General features: G+C 56.4%; 6 protein-coding genes across 6 annotated transcripts; 3 read left to right on the top strand and 3 right to left on the bottom strand.

Annotated features, from left to right (window-relative positions):
- Positions 1–3232: 3232 nt before the first annotated feature.
- ColSpa_02392 (glutamine--fructose-6-phosphate aminotransferase [isomerizing]) lies at positions 3233–5750 on the top strand (the record flags this gene model as incomplete). The annotated part of the gene is made up of 5 exons (XM_049268604.1): positions 3233–3237; positions 3401–3471; positions 3570–3801; positions 3897–5467; positions 5530–5750. 5 exons carry the CDS (start codon positions 3233–3235, stop codon positions 5748–5750), a joined length of 2100 nt encoding a protein of 699 aa, XP_049124561.1.
- Positions 5751–6254: 504 nt separating this feature from the next.
- Positions 6255–7214, bottom strand: ColSpa_02391 (proteasome subunit beta type-7; the record flags this gene model as incomplete). Its single annotated transcript, XM_049268603.1, has 3 exons — positions 6255–6868; positions 6961–7108; positions 7185–7214. The coding sequence occupies 3 exons, from the start codon at positions 7212–7214 to the stop codon at positions 6255–6257; spliced, it is 792 nt and encodes a 263-aa protein (XP_049124560.1).
- A 671-nt stretch (positions 7215–7885) lies between these two features.
- Positions 7886–8890, top strand: ColSpa_02390 (uncharacterized protein; the record flags this gene model as incomplete). Its single annotated transcript, XM_049268602.1, has 2 exons — positions 7886–8401; positions 8486–8890. 2 exons carry the CDS (start codon positions 7886–7888, stop codon positions 8888–8890), a joined length of 921 nt encoding a protein of 306 aa, XP_049124559.1.
- Positions 8891–9353: 463 nt separating this feature from the next.
- ColSpa_02389 (uncharacterized protein) lies at positions 9354–10889 on the bottom strand (the record flags this gene model as incomplete). Its single annotated transcript, XM_049268601.1, has 1 exon — positions 9354–10889. The coding sequence occupies one exon, from the start codon at positions 10887–10889 to the stop codon at positions 9354–9356; it is 1536 nt and encodes a 511-aa protein (XP_049124558.1).
- Positions 10890–11603: 714 nt separating this feature from the next.
- ColSpa_02388 (sterol-4-alpha-carboxylate 3-dehydrogenase, decarboxylating) lies at positions 11604–12829 on the top strand (the record flags this gene model as incomplete). The annotated part of the gene is made up of 2 exons (XM_049268600.1): positions 11604–12095; positions 12188–12829. The coding sequence occupies 2 exons, from the start codon at positions 11604–11606 to the stop codon at positions 12827–12829; spliced, it is 1134 nt and encodes a 377-aa protein (XP_049124557.1).
- Positions 12830–14090: 1261 nt separating this feature from the next.
- On the bottom strand, positions 14091–17818 carry ColSpa_02387 (Rho1 guanine nucleotide exchange factor 1; the record flags this gene model as incomplete). The annotated part of the gene is made up of 4 exons (XM_049268599.1): positions 14091–14558; positions 14615–16638; positions 16695–17391; positions 17450–17818. The coding sequence occupies 4 exons, from the start codon at positions 17816–17818 to the stop codon at positions 14091–14093; spliced, it is 3558 nt and encodes a 1185-aa protein (XP_049124556.1).
- Positions 17819–17841: the final 23 nt, after the last annotated feature.

Here is a 17841-nt window from a genome sequence, read left to right as displayed (position 1 = left end):
ACGAGCGGCTATGAACACGCGCGCTCGACGCTGCCAGCCCTCGGACGGGTCACAATTGCGTACGTGCCTCGGCCGGGTGGATTTGCCGCACGCTTCGAGAAGATCTGGGTCGTTAAGATGGAGCGGCGAGATGGGTGGTGGCATTGGAAGATGCCAGATGGTGATTTGCAGGAGAGCCCGACCTAGCAGGGTTCTCTCCTCAGTGCGGGTGGTTATTTTTGGCCATTTTATACGGAGTGCACGACAGGTCGCCCCTTTCTGGGCCCGTTCTTGCGATGGCCATTGAGGCTGTACCTGTCTTAGCGCGTAGCTCTCTTCTCTTCTTTTTTTTCTCTCTTCCTCTTCGTACCTGAACCCCCCCCCCCCCCCCCCCCCCCACACCCTCTCCCCCTGGATGACCCCCCTCCATGGGTGCAACCAGCAACGCAACGGAGCCAAGCAGCAAGAGTTGGTAACCAGGGGATCCGAGCTTGGGATTTCTCGTCGCCTGCCGTTGCAGTGCCGACGATCCCCACTGGATTCTTTTTAGCGCTTGACAAACAAGGTGTCCGTACCCAGATGATTGGAGACCGGGACTGGGCAATACGAAACGGAAGGGGTCGAGAAAGCGATGATGTCGGCGATGGAACCCTCGAAAAAAAAGCGATGGAGGGTAGGGTCGGGAATGACGAAGGCAGGTAGCCGTCCGCATCAACACCCAAGAAAAAGGGGATGCCTTTGAGGCAACACCAAAGAGTCTGATGGCCGAATCGGGAGGACTTGCGACGAAGACGTTGAGCTAGCGGCAGCTTTGCTTTTGTCTCGTTTCTTGTTTCTGCCTGCCCAGCTGCCCCCTTTCTTAGGCTTGGTTTCGCTGCCGCGGTTCCTTGGTTGGGTATAAGTCGCAGCGGTTGTTGGGATAAGGCGGTCTTGGATCGGATTTTGGGGTTGAAGTGAGAAAAGGATTGGATGGGGTTGGGGGGCACCAGGCACACGGGACGAGCACGTACTGGGGGCGTGTCCGCGAAAAGTAGGTTGTTAGCAGGCAAGGTAATCTACGGAGCAAGCTAGAGAGTAGCAGAGCTTTGGGCGTTGATAGTAGGCGGGTTGATGAGGCGTCACCTCAGCGGGCTGGTAGACGAAGGAAGAGGACGCCAGGCATGGCATTTCGCGGATTGATGATATACCGTGTACGTGAAGGATCAAGGTAAGATGCAGTCAGAATCAAGGAAGATGAGGTGGGACTCAAAGCTGCGATGCGGCAGAAGGAGCTGACTGAAGCTTGGCCAACGTGGTGCCTGCTTGGTGCCGAGTTTCATCAAAAGCTGGCCTAGTTTGGAAAGCGCGGCGTGAGGTGGTGGCGGCAGATGCAGCGACTTGTTGTGGAGCGGTCTTGCTTTCCTACCTAGCGGCCGGTTCTGGAATGGAAGCGACGAGAACAGAGAGAGTTTGATAGATGGTTGGCTATATCGACTTTCACCCATGCGACTTGGGTGTCTGCAGAATTACCAAAGAACAGAAGGTATCGCAAGTGTTCAAATGTTCTGATTGCGCTGGGCGGATCGACCCTTCGCCCGACAAGGACTACTGTATCCGTAACAGCTGGTTTAGATGAACAAGCAAGCCTTCTCCAGAAGTGAGATATTGCGGCGGTACGTACCGATGGCGATCTCTCAAACTAGTGTAGCAGCCGGATGGCTCAGCCAGGGAATGGCGCCACAGCCCAGGAAAGGAAGGGGGGCTTTGAGGAGAGAGGCGGCGGACATGGACACTGAATGGAGGTGAAGACGGGAGGAAGTGAGTGGTGGGCGGGCTCTCGCTCCTGCGTCCGCTGCGCCTGCCGTGGGTGAGAAGAAACAAGTCAGAGACAGCTTGCGAGTAGGATCCTGGCCAGTCAACAGTCCAGATTAGACAACATGTCAGTTCCTGGACGATATTTTCCGTCGAGCTGGAGACAAACGGATTTCGCCGGGATGGGCCTACTCGGAGATATGCAGTCAACTCAAGGTTCTAAGGAGAATCGCGATGCTGTTGCTGCAGGCAAGTGGTGCCAGCAGTAACTGCAGCTGCTTTGTTGTTGCCGGTGAGGTGGGGGCCTTTCCATTTGGGGCCCTCCAGAAAACCTGCCCCTCACTTGCTGCATTCTCAGCTCGTCGACAGGCTGGCCAGGCACAGGTCCGTGTTTTCCTTTCTTTCCCTGGTCCATGCCGCTCCCTGAACGCAGGTAGGTGCCTTTGCTGCCCGCTGCTCCATTTGAACCCAGATCCATTCCTGTTGCCCCGGCGCCTGCTCTCCGAGTCTTGACATGTTTGTATGCTACCCCTAATCGCGATATGTCAGACAACACTGAATGGAGTCTTTGGGGGTGAAGTCACTTGCCATCCAACGCGCCCCAAACAACCAATGCAACTTAGCAAAGACCATATGGACACTGTACCTTGCCCCTGTGATAGCCCCGGCATCCAGACTAACAAACGAAAACGACGACAAAACAATGCCGTCTTTTTCACTACTGTAGCAAGACACATGAACAAACCCGGTGACCTCAATATGGGAAATAAAAGCTTGCATCGTCCGTACCCCAGCCCCAGCGTCTACCTAGACTGCCCACGCGTTCGGAGCCTCATCTTCTTCACTGGCCGAAGATCCAAGGCAGCTAGGCTCTTGCTTGACGTCTACCTGCCAAAACCGCCCAAGACATCTTCCAGTATTCTCAGGACAAACTTCACCAATAGCCTGTGCAATTGCTTCTGACAGTCCCGATTCCTTTCCATTCAGCCTAGGCGAAAAAAAGGTAGTCCAATATCGTCCACGCAACAAGTACGGATTCAGTGCAAGGGATTTAGTCCTCCCACCTTGGCTTCATCCCCCTTCTCGCCCTCGTCCTCGTACCTCACCCTCAACCCGTCCCGCCCCGCGCCCTCTCTGTCATCCGCCGATACGAGCACGCCCCTGTCACACCCCGCCCACCACCACCCACCTCCACGCCTCTAGGCGCTACTGCGTATTCTCTCCACGTACACAATACACTCCCCTCTCTCGCTCTCCAGCCCGTCGACCAGCAACACATAAAGCTGCTCAGCTCCCACCTCCTGAACTTGCTTTGCCCTGCTCATTCTCTCTCGACTCAACTATCCATCTCTCTCGCTCTTCTTGATACCCCACACCGCCTCCTCCACGACCCAGTCTCTGACTCTCTTTGCGAATTGCTCTTTTACGTTTTTGTCGGGGTCTTCTATTGCGTTGAATCAATATGTGGTACGTCTACCCCCAATCCTCTCCCCGCTCCCCAGCAAGCTTGCCCGCAGCCTGTGTCCCCCCTCCACATAGCTTTTCACCAGCTGAAGAGGGGACCGGGACGGCAGCCACAAAGGCAATTGGCATCTCAGTAAGCAGTAAGCTGACGGGAACCTCCTGATAGTGGCATTTTCGGCTACGTCAACTACCTGGTGGAGAAGGACCGGAAGTTCATCCTCGACACGTTGGTGAACGGTGAGTACACCGCCTCCCCCTGAACAACTCCAATTGGAGCCTCTGAGCTCCACTCACTCCTGAGAACCTTTTGGCTGACAAGTTGCTGCCTCCCCCAGGTCTGTCTCGTCTCGAGTACCGCGGATATGACTCGGCCGGTCTGGCCGTCGACGGCGACAAGAAGAACGAAGTCTTTGCCTTCAAGGAGGTTGGCAAGGTCGCCAAGCTTAAGGAGCTCATCGCCGAGTCCAAGGTCGACCAGACCAAGTACTTCGACTCACATGCCGGCATTGCCCACACTCGCTGGGCTACTCACGGACCCCCGTCTCGTCTGAACTGCCACCCCCACAGGTACGCGTGCACTTCCTCGAGGACAACAGCAAACTTTCTCCGTTGAGCCTCCTTCCACGCCATTGACTCTGGAACTAATAACATCTCCTTTGTAGATCTGACCCTACCTGGGAGTTCACCGTCGTCCACAATGGTATCATTACCAACTACAAGGAGCTCAAGACTCTCCTGAGCGCCAAGGGCTTCAAGTTCGAGACCGAGACCGACACTGAGTGCATTGCCAAGCTCGCCAAGTACCTGTACGACCAGCACCCCGAGGTCGGCTTCACAGACCTGGCCAAGGCTGTCATCAACGAGCTCGAGGGTGCCTATGGACTGTTGATCAAGTCCGTCCACTACCCTCACGAGGTCATTGCTGCCCGCAAGGGTTCTCCCCTTGTCATCGGTGTCAAGACCCAGAAGCGCATGAAGGTCGACTTCGTCGATGTCGAATACTCCGAGGAGGGTGCTCTCTCTGCCGAGGCCGCCTCTCAGAACGTTGCCCTCAAGAAGCAGGACAACTTCTTGAACCCCAACGCTCTGCTGGGTGCCCCCGACAAATCCCTTCTGCACCGCTCGCAATCGCGCGCTTTCATGACCGACGACGGCATGCCCATGCCCACCGAGTTCTTCCTCTCCTCTGACCCCTCCGCCATTGTCGAGCACACCAAGAAGGTCATGTACCTCGAGGACGACGACATTGCCCACATCCACGAGGGTTCGTTGAACATCCACCGTCTTAAGAAGGCTGATGGCAGCTCCAACGTGCGGACCATCCAGACCCTCGAGCTCGAGCTCCAGGAGATCATGAAGGGCAAGTTCGACCACTTCATGCAGAAGGAGATTTTCGAGCAGCCCGAGTCCGTCGTCAACACGATGAGAGGTCGTCTTGACATTGCCAACAAGACCGTCACCCTCGGTGGTCTCCGCTCCTACATCTCTACCATTCGCCGCTGCCGCAGAATTATCTTTATTGCATGTGGCACTAGTTATCACTCGTGCATGGCCGTTCGTGGTGTGTTTGAGGAGTTAGCTGAGATCCCCATCGCTGTCGAGTTGGCTTCCGACTTCCTCGACAGACAGGCACCTGTCTTCCGTGACGACACTTGCGTCTTCGTTTCCCAGTCCGGTGAGACTGCTGACTCACTGATGGCTCTGCGTTACTGCCTGGAGCGTGGCGCCCTGACGGTCGGTATCGTCAACGTCGTCGGTTCCTCCATCTCCCTGCTCACTCACTGCGGTGTTCACGTCAACGCAGGCCCCGAAATTGGTGTTGCCTCGACCAAGGCCTACACTTCTCAGTTCATCGCCATGGTCATGTTCGCCCTCTCCCTTAGTGAGGACCGCGCCTCCAAGCAGAAGCGCCGTGAGGAGATCATGGAGGGTCTTGCTAAGATCCCTGAGCAGATCAAGGACATCCTTACCCAGGACCAGGCCATCAAGGAGCTCTGCTCCAAGACCTTCCAGAACCAGAAGTCTCTTCTTCTTCTCGGCCGTGGCGCCCAGTTCTCCACTGCCCTTGAGGGTGCACTGAAGATCAAGGAAATTTCCTACCTACACTGTGAGGCTGTCATGTCTGGTGAGCTGAAGCACGGTGTTCTTGCACTTGTCGACGAGAACCTGCCCATCATCATGATCCTCACTCGCGATGACCTCTTCAAGAAATCGCTCAACGCCTACCAGCAAGGTAAGTTCAGAATACCTTCGTGATACGGCCTGCTCAACTCGGATGCTAACAATGTTCAATAGTTATTGCTCGTGGTGGCAAGCCCATTGTCATCTGCAACCCCAGCGATGAGGAGTTCAAGACCAACGAGGCCGAGAAGATTGAGATCCCCAAGACGGTTGATGCCCTGCAGGGTATCCTCAATGTCGTCCCCCTGCAGTTGATTGCTTACTGGCTGGCTGTCATGGAGGGCCTGAACGTCGACTTCCCTCGTAACTTGGCCAAGTCTGTCACCGTCGAGTAAGCTGCTTGTATCGGGAGATTGAGGTTTGGTTTATTGTCGGCTACTTCTCGCCACAACGGAGTTGGGTTGCCAAAAGGGAGACTGGCCCTTGATGCTTTAATGCCACAGCGGGCTGCTTAGAGGCGGTGTCAGATGTGAAACCCTCTCGTGTATTACTGGGTATTTGTGGAAAATGAGGGAAAGGTCCAGCATGGGAGACTTCAAGGACCTGTCAAGATAAAGGAGCGTAATTTTTTTTTGGAGGTTAAATGCCACACAGCAAGGCAACCTGAAGCAATGAAAGCAATATTGTCTATTTCATTTAGTGTTACACTTTGCAAGCCTCGACTCACTGTGATGATGCCGATTTAATTCGCGGTTGAAAGGGTCGGCCTCGACCCTTCGTTCCCTCATTCGTCTAGAGACGCCTTTGAACATTCCCACACGATCAATCGCCAAGTAACCAGTCATTGTCATTTCATTCCTTTGTCTCTCTATTTCCCGACCATCCCCTGTGATCCCACTCTAGACAACCTGCGTACCGTAGCCACGGATTCGTTCCGCAAACTTCCAGCTCTGCTTCTCGAGCTTCTCGTTCTCCTTCAAGTCAACACCGTCCTTGGTTACCACAGCGATGGAGTAGTTATCAGAGCTGCGGGCGTCACGGTAAAAGAGCACCTTCATGCACTCCTTGATGACCTCGATGGCCTGCTCCTTGGATAGCTTGGCGGCGGCCTCCTCGTCGGGGACGTAACGACGCATGATGGGCTGCGCGAGGGCGGAGCCAAAGCCTGTGGCGAGCGAAGGCGAGGTAAAGGTGGTGCCGAGTAGGTCGGCGGCAGCGAGGAAGGGCTTGTTGCTGTCGTCGAGGCCGGCGACAAGGAGGTGGTTCCAGAGGGGGTCGAAGTCGGAGCGGCGCTTGTAGAGGAGCTTGGAGAGATACTTGTGCAGGTTCGCAGCGTTGAGGCGGGCGGGGGCATCTGCGGACAGGTCGTACGACTCTTCGATATCGAGAGCCGAGAGGTGGCGGTCGAGGTACTGCATGTCAGAGACGTCGCCGCCGAAGCCGACTACGGTGGAGTTGGCGAAGGTGCGGAGACGCTTGACGTCGGTAAAGCGGGCGAGGGAGCCGTAGGATGCTTGAGGGAAGTGTCAGTGCATGTCCTGCTTTTGATTCGAGAGGGATGCATGGTGACGAGGATGGGAGGACAGGAGCGAGTTGGAGACATACCCAGGTTATCGGCGGCAATGACAACACCCTCGCTGAACTTGATGGCGATGACTGATGTGCCCGTGACGATTGGGGACTGTGTCGCTTGGTTGGGACCATTGAGGTTCATGTAGGAGCCGTCGTAGGCACCGTAGACGTCGTCTCTGGGCTGCGAGGAGGGGTTCGGTATGTTAGTCCATGATACAAGGCTGAAGAGGATGGAGGGGAGGAGATGGATTGCATACACGGCCCCAAGCTTGCGGTCTGTGATCCATTATGGCCGGTGTGATGTGTGTAGTTTGAAAGACTGGTTGATTGAGGTCGTAGAACTACGGTGTCGATTGTTCGTGTGGAAGGTCGTGGGTTTTGGCGATGGTCAGTCGGTATGTGAGGTTGAATGAAGCTTGGGGGTTGCTGTGCTGAGCTTCGCGTCCCCATGGATGCCTCTCCGGCCCGGCTGGCTGTGCCAGCTAATGCTCATGCCGCTGGTGCATGCTGCGTCAGGGTGGTGCCTGACAAATGGGGCTGCAAGTTTGGGGTGTGCTTGCCGAAAAGAGTCAGCTTCGAAGCTGTTGGAGTGGGCGATGCATAATCGGTACTAGATACCTTTTGACAACATTAACAAGGCGTGCATTCTCAAGTATCTAGTACAACAAAGCTTCAGGGGTCAAAGGTCAAACAAACAAGGAGGTCAGCCCAATTCTGGTCGCATGCTCTTAGTCCCATCCCCCGTCATTTCGTCAACACCACGGACGGCATTTGTGGTGTCGAAAATCTCCCGACTCCTCCGAATCCACGATTGGTACCTCTCCTCTCCAGACAAAACACCGTTCGCAGCTTGATCCGCTCTGGTTCGTGCCGTTCGAATCACCCTGCGCCGCATCGCGACTTTGCCCTCGAAACGAAAGCTCAGCATAAAATAACCCCATAAATAAACACTTCCAGGATGTTGACATCAATCGGCCGGGCAGCCGCCCAGCGCCTGCTCTTCCGCGCCGCACCACTGGCCGGCCCGCGAACCCAATCCATCGTGCGCGCAGCGTACCGCGGCTTTTCGACGTCACAATGGACACGTGTGCCCGCCACTAAGGCGTCCTCGACGACTACCAAGACGAAGAAGACCACCGAAGCCAAGGACGGAGCGGCGGCGAAGAAGAAGGTCACGACCAAGACCAAGGAGGCGGCGGCGAAGAAGCCCAAGGCGAAGAAGAAGGTGGCGGCCAAGAAGCCCGTGCCTAAGAAACGGGCCAAGAAAGTGCTCACGCCCGAGGAGAAGCAGAAGCTCGACGTCAGGGAGTGGAAGAAGCTCGCACTGCTGCCGGACCCGAAGAGGCTGCCGTCGACGGCGTGGTTGCTTCACTCCGCGGAGGCGGGCAAGCAGGCTGACTCAGCGGCTGTTCTGATGGACCGGACCAAGGAGAGCGCCGAGTCGTTCAAGAACCTGTCTTCGTACGAGCTCCAGGTAAGCTCCCAGACCTCCCCACCCCTGATCTCTTCTATGAAAGTCGCCAGAGACTGACACCGGTGCGTTCCCTCCCAACCACAGCGTCTCCAGGAAAAGGCCGACGAGAACAAGCTCACCAACAACGCCGCCTATAAAGCGTGGGTTGAGTCGCACACGCCGCAGGCCGTGGCCGAGGCGAACCGCGCGCGCGCGAAGCTCCGCAAGGTCAGCGGCCGCAAGGTCCCCGCGCCCATCCGCGACGACCGGCAGCCCAAGAAGCCGCAGACCCCCTTTGCGCTCTTCACCAAGGCCCGCTGGGCCAGCGGCGACTTTGCTGGCTTGAGGCCGTCCGACGTCGCCCGCCGGGTCGGCGACGAGTGGAAGGCCCTGTCGGAGCCCGAGAAGGGCACGTACGAGGAGCTGTCCAAGGCAGACGTCGACCGGTACGCGCGCGATGCTCTAAGCGTGCTGGGACACGTCGTCAACCGCGGCGAGACCCCCGAGTAAAGGGTCGAGTTTCGTAGGGTGTGTTTTCCCAAGGCGGCGTCGAGTTTTGAAAAGCAGACATAGGTTATATACTTGAGCGAATTCGGCAAGCAACGGTCGACCGTGTACGAAGAGAAGGCAAAGGCTGAGAAGAAGGCGGCGGGCCTGTTGTTGTAGTTTGTGCTCTGGGCTTGTACAGAATAAGGGATCGCTGGAAAGGATTGGGCGCTTGTTCAACGCTGTATTTCAGATACCAGTTGTCAGGGAGGGGTTTGGCAATCAAATTCGATTGCCCAGTTGGCCCTTTTACATGCAAAGTACCGAAGTAACGCGGACCCCCTTTGTTGATGCTGTGCTCACCGCAGTATTTGCGCCGGCGTGTCCAAACTTTTCAAACTGATGCGACGCCCATGTGCGATCCAAACGCCTCGCTAATTCAAGAAAACATGAAAACTCTACCTGGCATGCCCCCTTCCGTATCGTCTCACGTCCCGTCATCCGGGCCGTCATCCATGCTGTCCCCGGACTCGGAATTCTCATGCCCGTGGGTAATGACCACGACGTCGCCGGCACCGTCCACCCACCTCGCCGCGTCCTTCTTCAGCGCCCTCTCGCTCGCCAAGTACAGGGCCAGGTAGACGTGGCCCGCGATGTGGCCCCAGCAGTAGACCCGCAGCCAGGTCCAGTCCTCGGCGCGCTTGCACCAGACGCCCCAGCCGGCGAACCCCTCGAGGATGTAGTCCGTGAGGAAGTGCCACGCGCGCTCGCGCAGCGTGGGCCGCCAGCCTCTCCAGTCAAGCTGCCAGTAGCCTCGCTCGAAGGGGCGGAGTTCCCGTTTCTGCTCGACGGGTGCGTAGCGCTTTGAGATGTTGAGCTGACGGGCTAGTTCCCGAAGTTTGGGCGTCAGGAGATCGTCGGGCGTCAAGTCTGTGGTTCCGACGGGAGGACCGACAGGATGGATTTCGAGGCGTTCGAGGTAGTTTAGATGCCGCTCATTTGGAGGGCGTATGGGGCGGTAGAGGTCGCTAGGAACCGTTCCGACATCTGAGGAGCTTTTGGTAATGACCGACCTCGACTCAGAGATGGGCGCAGATCTTCTGTGCCGTTTTGACGTAAGAGGAGGCTCAGAACCGCCTCGGGTTGGCGACGAAGGTAGTGTTCTCTTCTTCAAGGGCTGGCATGGCGTATCTTGTATGACCTGCTCGAACGACGAGCTGGGTAGAAGTGGCCGCTTAAAAGCAGGGAACGGTGTTCTTAGCACCACATTATCTGCCGAAGAAGCAGGGCCCGGGGTGGCTTCATTGCCAGCTGTGGTCAAGTAACTCGATGCCACGAGGACAACCTGACCATCATCCTCATCCTCCCCCGAGTCTGAGTCTGGCACTGGTGTTGAATCTGCCGGGAGAGTCGGCCCTTGTTGATTCCCCGAATGTTGCTGTGATAACCCGGCGGCTTGGCTGTCAAACTGGCAAGCCAGGTGCTCGAACAGCCGACTGGGAGACGAGAACTCTATAAGACTTATGGTATTCAGAGGCTGGGAGTCTCCGATGGTACTCGGAGGGGCTTGCCAACTACCCTGGGTCCTTTGCGGATCTGCCTCTGGTTGGGAAGAGGGTATTATGTCTCTGGATATAAGTGGCCGGGCTAGGCCCGGGGAGTTTCTGTTGTCCAATACGCTTCTGAATGACAGTTCTTGCGAGCGAAAGGACCCAAAGGATCCAAACGATATTGGCGGGGGTGGTGGTGGCCGCACCGGTGAAGAGGTGGCAGGCTGAGTTGCATCGCTGCTGGGAATCGGCGGTGGTGCATCAGACCAAGCAGGCAAAGCCGGCAGCTCAGCCTGTGAACTCGGAATAACTTCTTCTGCGGTACTGGGTGAAGGCCTCCTCACGATCTTGGTCTGGCTTGCCGGGTTGAAGTCGAGATATGCCTGTGCCAGGGCCCGATAGCGCGCATCGTCGACGGTCCTGCACGGTGCTGTGACGTGCACCAATATTTCGACGTTGGCAGTTGTCTCCATGACAGCCTCACAGCGGTTCTTGCGAGCGCGGTCATCTCAAAGACCAGACGCCAGGGTGCATGATGATGAGAAGGAGCAAATTTGATGATGAAGGGTATAATACATAAGATTCCTAGGCGAATTAGTATCCAAAAAGGAAGAGAAGAGCATAAAGGCGCCTGGAATGCGGGAAGTGAGTAATGTTAGATTGAAAGTCAAAGGCGAAGTCCCAAAAGCGCGACTGAGGACCGTAGAAGTCGCGAAGTCAGTGCACTTCGAGGTGGGGCACATATCCCATCATCTGTCCCTTGCACGTAGCGGTGCAGGCGGAAGCACGCATAGCACACCGAACCCACCACCACCACAACGCCAGAAGAGATAGACCGGGGTGTCGGTTTCTAGCCCGCAGCCCAATTCCATTTAGCGCGCTGAAGAGCTCGAATGAGGTAGCTGTACCATCCGCTGTGGCCTTCCCCAGCCCCGGCAGCCTGTACTCTGTACGCGCGGGCTGTCAGTGGACAATTTGAGGCACAGAAAGATTGGCCCATCCCGTTGCAGTGTGTGTCCTTACCCCAGAATCATATTGCTCAGGGACCAGACACAAACCGCCAACAAACTGACTTGCTCCTTTCCCCGACTTCTTCCCCTTCCTCACCCGTGGTACCCCCTTCCGTTCTCGCTCCCCTGGACTCTCCCAACGAATTCTTCCGGTCGACGACCTCAGAAACAGCAGCCATGTCCGAGAAGAAGCCTGCGACTCTCCCCAACCTGGGCAAGGTTCTCGTCATCGGCGGCAATGGCTTCCTGGGCCACCACGTCGTCAACCAGCTCCTCGCCGGCGACCGCTGGGCTGTTGCGGCTGTCGACGTGATCGACCTCCGCTGCGGCCACAACCGCCACCCCAAAGCCAACTACCACGAGGCCGACATCACCGACACCGACAAGATGAAGTCCATCCTCGAGAACGTCAAGCCCGACGTCGTCATCCACACCGCCTCCCCCGCCGTCCAGGGCGACAGCGCCGTCGCCAAGGACCTCTTCCGCAAGGTCAACGTCGACGGCACCGCCTCCGTCGTCGCCGCGTGCCAGGCCGCCTCCGTCAAGGCCCTCGTCTACACCTCCTCCGCCAGCATCATCAGCGACAACACAAACGACCTCATCAACGCCGACGAGCGGTGGCCCGTCATCCGCGGCGAGCTACAGACCGAGTACTACTCCGAGACCAAGGTATGCGCCTGCCCTGGTGGCTTCCCCTTCGTCGCATAACGCTCTCTTGCAACCAGGCGCACCAGGCTGACATGACATGCTCCCTCCCTCAGGCCGCCGCAGAAGAACTGGTTCTCAACGCGAACCGCCAAGACCCCTACCCCCTCGTCACATGCTCCATCCGCCCGGCGGGCATCTTCGGCGAGGGCGACACAATGGTCACCCACCAGATGGTCAAGATCTACCGCGAGGGCAAGACGGGCGTCCAGCTCGGCGATAATGACAACCTCTTCGACTTCACCTACGTCGGCAACGTCGCCCACGCCCACCTGCTGGCGGCGCGCCTCCTCCTCGCCACCGCCGCGGCCTCCACCGCGCCCCTCGACCACGAAAAGGTCGACGGCGAGGCCTTCCTCGTCACCAACGACAGCCCCATCTACTTCTGGGACTTTGCGCGCGCCATCTGGCGCGCCGCGGGATCCGACAAGGGCACAAGCCACGTCTGGGCCATCCCCCGCGAGATCGGCGTCGTCCTGGGCTTCTGCTCCGAGGTCTTCTTCTCCATCATCGGCAAGCCCCCCATCTTCAACCGCCAGCGCAACATCTACAGTTGCATGACGCGCTACTACAACATCGGCAAGGCCAAGCGCCTGCTCGGCTACCGCCCCATCGTCGGCCTCGACGACGGCATCAAGAGAGGCGTGCAGTGGTTCCTGGACCAGGAGAAGGCCGGCAAGGTCAGTGTCAAGTCATGAGACGAACCATGATGGGTACAAGGACAGACAGACGGGTACGAGGAACGCTTGTGATGAGCGGCGGCATTGGCGATCTTGGGACTCGTGTTTGAAAAGTGTGGTTTTTTCCCGTATATACACATATATACCCTCGCTGTAGGAGGGACTTAATAATCGGCCCCCAATCGGCCATGTCATGAGCAAAAACATCAAGCTGCGAAGCACAGTCCACTTTACCTTGCAACATCATGTAACATTATAGTGACCAGTATGTGCAAACATGACAGCGCACATGGAAGCACACACATGGAAGCACACACATGGAAGCACACACATGGGAGCATACACATGGGAGCATACAGGTATGGTATCTGAAAGCATCAATTGGAGGGAAACCTGCAGGCCGACCATCGGCCTGGTCCAGTTCACATTTACGGCGCTACAAGGCTGGTTCTTCACCATCCCGTTGCTACCTGTAGAGAAGACTGTCGCTCTCTGCCGCGCGACCTTCCATAAGTGGAGGCGGAGAACAGGCGGCTTTTTGTTTTCCACCCCTCACCCTCACCCTCACAACAACAACAACAACAACAACCTCCATACCTATGCGCGCAAATGTGGCGCACTTTTTTTGCATCTATCCTTCTCTCTGCCCCCGATATCCTCTCACAAATGTAATCCGACATCTCACCATTCCAACAAAGAAGCGAAGCTATAGTGGGTCTCGCGCGCAAGCCAAGAAGATGACGAAGCTTGCTGTCCAGCTCGAGACGGTCAATCAATCGAGCAGCATTGCCCACCGACGAGTCGACGAGCCCCTTGGGCCTATACTCCAAGCCAGCCAAACCGAAGTCAAACCAATTCTCCCAATCCTGCCACCCCCTTCCTGAAAAATGTCAGGCTCGTGTCGTGTGAAAGAACACCGGCAGACCGCAGGAAACTAGTTCCGAGCTGATCCGATGCTTTGCTTAGAGAAGCCAAGAAGCAAAGGGGTTGGGAGTTTTTTTGGAAGAAAAAAACCGAGCTCTCTGAAAAGAAAAGAAAAAAATCATTCATGCCGCCTTGTCGTGAGTAGAAGTCGAACAATAAGGAAATCTTTTTGTCCTTTCGATGAAAAACGGTCGGGAACGCCGTCAACGATGCATGGATATGTGACTCTTGAAACCCCAAATCGCAGGTTCCGATGGAATGCTGCGCAGTAATGAGAACCGGATGGCGGGTCGCTCTGTGATGTGTGTAGACCTGCCATGTGTGTGTGTGTATGTGTGTGGCCTGGCCGGCCGGCTTACAAGTTTCCGCCAACACCAACACCATTCTGTCTTCCCCAGACTCCACCAGATTGGCGCCACTCTCTCTTCTGCGCCTCACTAGGGCCCTCGGTGTCAGAATGCTCGAATTGTGCTCCTCCGCCATAGGGAGACGGTTGGCCGTTCTCTTCTTGTTGTGCTCGCCATCGCTGGGGCGGCGTGCCAGGGTTGGCTTGGTTGAAAGGAGGTATGGGCATGGGCGAATCCTGCACGGGGCGGACACTGCTCTCTTGCTGTTGCCACAGAGCGGGGTCTGTCTCGACCCTTCGGGGAGGGGGCCGAGTCGAGTTGTCGGGTCTGTTAAAAACCTCGTTGACTTCACCGCTGAGCCCCGATCTCTGGCCCATGCGGTCTTGGTAGCGCTTGAGAATGTCCTTGGTGGTGAGATCAGCCGTGTTTCCAAAGACAAAGGGATCGTTGACCAGATCCATGAGCTCGTCAGGGACCTGTGAGATAGAGTTAGCCACGTCCAAGTACTCGACACTTCACAAAATATGCCTACCAAGCACATCTCTTCAATAGAGGTGATCATGTCGTTCACGGCCACAATGGCAAACATGGGGTCGCTGTCCAGCGTAGGCGCTTTGTTGCTGTTGTAAAGGATGTTCGGCGCAATGACCGTTGCCAGGTTCTTGATGTCCATCCTGGATCCAGCTTCTTCGTCAACCTGGTGGAAAGATCCGGCCCACTTCAAAAAGCAGAACAAGATCTCCAAGCAGTCTCGGTGAGGCTTGGGCAGCAGGCAGCAGATGAGATGCAGGTACTGTTTGCGCTTTTCGTCGTCTTGAATCTTGGCGACGGCGATCCAGAGTTTCTGAAGCTTGAAAGTCATGAGCGGATCGGGAAGCTCGCGCAGGTATCGCTTCAACAAGGCGGCGACTTGGACTACGGGCTGGTCCATGAAGTTGATGCTATCGCAGCCTTCGCGGTCAATCCTCTCGCACAACTCGGACAGCTTCTTGATGTTTCCGTTCTTTCGAAACACACCCTCAACCGACAAATCCATCTTCCTCATCGAGGAGATGAGATCGTCAATGATGGCGGGGATCTTGAGAGTGCCGGGTCCCACGCCGTCTGTCGATTCGGCACCGTCCTTGTCAATAATGATATCCAGCGGCACACCGAAGATGCCCTTCTTCTTGACGTTCTTGGGCCTGTCGTTCTTGAATGCCTTGCCGAGATTCTTCCAGAAGGTGGGCTGCTTCCTCAGCTCGATGAAGCTCAACAACTCATCGAGAGAGAACTCGTGCTCAACCGCAGGCGCTAGAGTCAAGACTGCTAGGTGGCGCACGATGAAGTATTCCAGTCCCGACAGCTCCGAGAAATACTTCCGGCCGAGCCGCTGAGGCATCGGGTCGCCCATGCGGATCTCTGCCTCTCTGCCCGCAGATTGCGATCTTTGGTGTCCCGTGGGATCGGTCGCAGGAGATCGGAAGAGCTCTTGTCGGCTTGGTTTGTACTGCTGCTCTTTGACCTGTTCGGCAGCGACAATCCGCGGGATGTCATCGAGAGTCAGGGCGTCCTGGTGGTTAAACATTTTGTCCGTCGTGCCCTCGTCGTTTGGGCCACGTCTGTCTTCGACAATCTGGAGGTCCCCATCGGCTCGTCCCAAGTCCTCGCCTGCCGATCCTGGGCGGACGCTACGACCCTCAGGGCCGTCCATAATGCGCGAGGTTCTCGCCTTTCTGAAGCTGGACGACAAGTGCTTGTCGAGCCGAGTGCTTCTCAACCGGCGAACATCATTCAGCGTGTTCTCGTAGGAAGACTCGCGATTGTGCTCCCGCTGATCTCCGGCGTACGATTTCGAGCGGTTGTCTGAATTTAGGTAGGGCGCTTCTCCGGGTGCCAAAGTTTGGGGGCCCTCGCCTGGACCATACCCATCCATGTTCTGGTCGTCATTCTGCCGAGGCAAAGCGCCGTTACTTCGGAGGATGTCCAACAATCTCGCCAGAGCCACCTTCAGCAGGAAAACGTATTGCTGCAACTTGGTGACATGCTCGAAAGGAGGTATGTCCTCGCTGTTGGCGCCGATACAGTTATTGCAGTAAATCTTCTTGTCGAAGGCATTGTAACGAGCGTCTTCCAGCTTGCGACCGATGTCTCTGGTGCATCGAGAACAGCTCACGCAAGTAATGTGCCAACGTCTATCGGAATGCTTAGCGCACTCGTCCTCGACAGATTTGTTGCACAGTGCGCAATGGTCCGAGTCCTTTGCCGAAAGTCGTGAGTTGCCGGTGATAGCCTGGAGAGTGTTGTCGTCAGGTTTGACACTGTCCAGCTCGCTGAGATCGTCCAGGAATTGATAGATGCCGTCAGAGCTCTTAGACTCCTTCTCGAGACGCAGCGCTCCCTGCAGACAAATTCGAATAAGAAGTTTGAGGTAGTGGGCAAGGCCTGTGACGAGAGACAGCAGCTCCTGCGTGACGCCAAGCTTCCGGGCTCCCGTGTCCTGGGTCTTGGACAACAGGGAAAAGAAAGATACTATCTTCTTGCACAAAAGCTTGGCCTCACGTCCGTACGACAATCCTATTTCTGGCCTGTTAGCAGCGCGATTTGAGGCAGGCGAAGAGACCAAAACACACCCTTTAACTTCAGCTCGTCCATGGAGTAGTCTAGGCGATCAGCAGACTGGAACAGAATTTCGACGTGCCAAATGAACTTCTTGGCGACGAGCACACCGTCGACGTAGGCGCCATTGCTCACGTGGAGAAGCATGTCGGAAATGCAGGCCGCAGATGACTCCTCAAAGGTCGACAAGACACTCCAGATGCGATAAACTTTCTCTTCCATGCGCTCCTCCTCCTCTCTGATGATTTCGCGCGTGGCGGGGTCGTCGGTCTCTTGGGGTATCTCGGAGGAATCGCTTGGCTGGGTAAGTCGCACATTCCAGAACTTGTGTATCATGTAACACTCGGGGTGCCAATGTTGGTTCTGGCCATTTCTGTAAATCTCCACAAACTGCTTGAGGATTGCAGTCTGGCAGCCATTACATCTCTGCGCGAACTGCGTGGAGTAGTGGTAATGGCAGTAAACATTGCCATCGTGCTCGTAGTAACTGTCCTGGGCGCCGAAGACAGTGGGACAAAGGGAGCATGTGAAGTGGTCGACGTGATACTTTCGGTCGAGGGCAGTGATGTAGGAGCCTCGAAGGGCACCACCACACTTGTAGCAAAGCAGACCCAACCGGCGGAAGTAGTCCGTCTCGCAGAGCGGGTACTGTCCCTCGCCATTTTCGTCGTCCACAGGGAAGAACTTGGAAGCTACGATCTGACCGCAGTCCTGGAGAAGTTTGGATTAGTAAGGCCAAGGGGGGATCGGGGACACGTTCAACACCTACACGACACTTGAAGCAGTCCAGATGAAAGGTTCCATCCAGTGCGCGCACGAATTGGCCGGTCAGCGGCTCTCCACACTTCTTGCAGATTCTCTGTTGACCGCTGGCTGACCGCCCACCTCTTCCGTTGGATCTGCTGCGTTCACCGCTCCGTCTCGAGTCGCCTTCTCTGCCAGGTGTTCTGGGGCCTGGTGAGCGCGAGGACTGCTGTGTGCGATAACTGCTGTCGGGGGTTCTCCTTCCTCCATTCTGTTGTTGTTGCTGCTGCTGCTGCTGCCAACCTCGATCGCCAGGATAGCCGGGTTCCATAGGGGCAGCGGGGTGGGCCTGCAAGCGGTCGTCAGGCGCCCCGTGGTCGTAATCCGACGCCATGTTTGCAATACTCTTCGTGTCGA

This window comes from Colletotrichum spaethianum (assembly GCF_022836535.1).
Source record: "Colletotrichum spaethianum MAFF 239500 DNA, contig04, whole genome shotgun sequence".
NCBI classification, from domain to species: domain Eukaryota; kingdom Fungi; phylum Ascomycota; class Sordariomycetes; order Glomerellales; family Glomerellaceae; genus Colletotrichum; species Colletotrichum spaethianum.
This window is presented reverse-complemented; position numbering and strand designations above follow the sequence as displayed.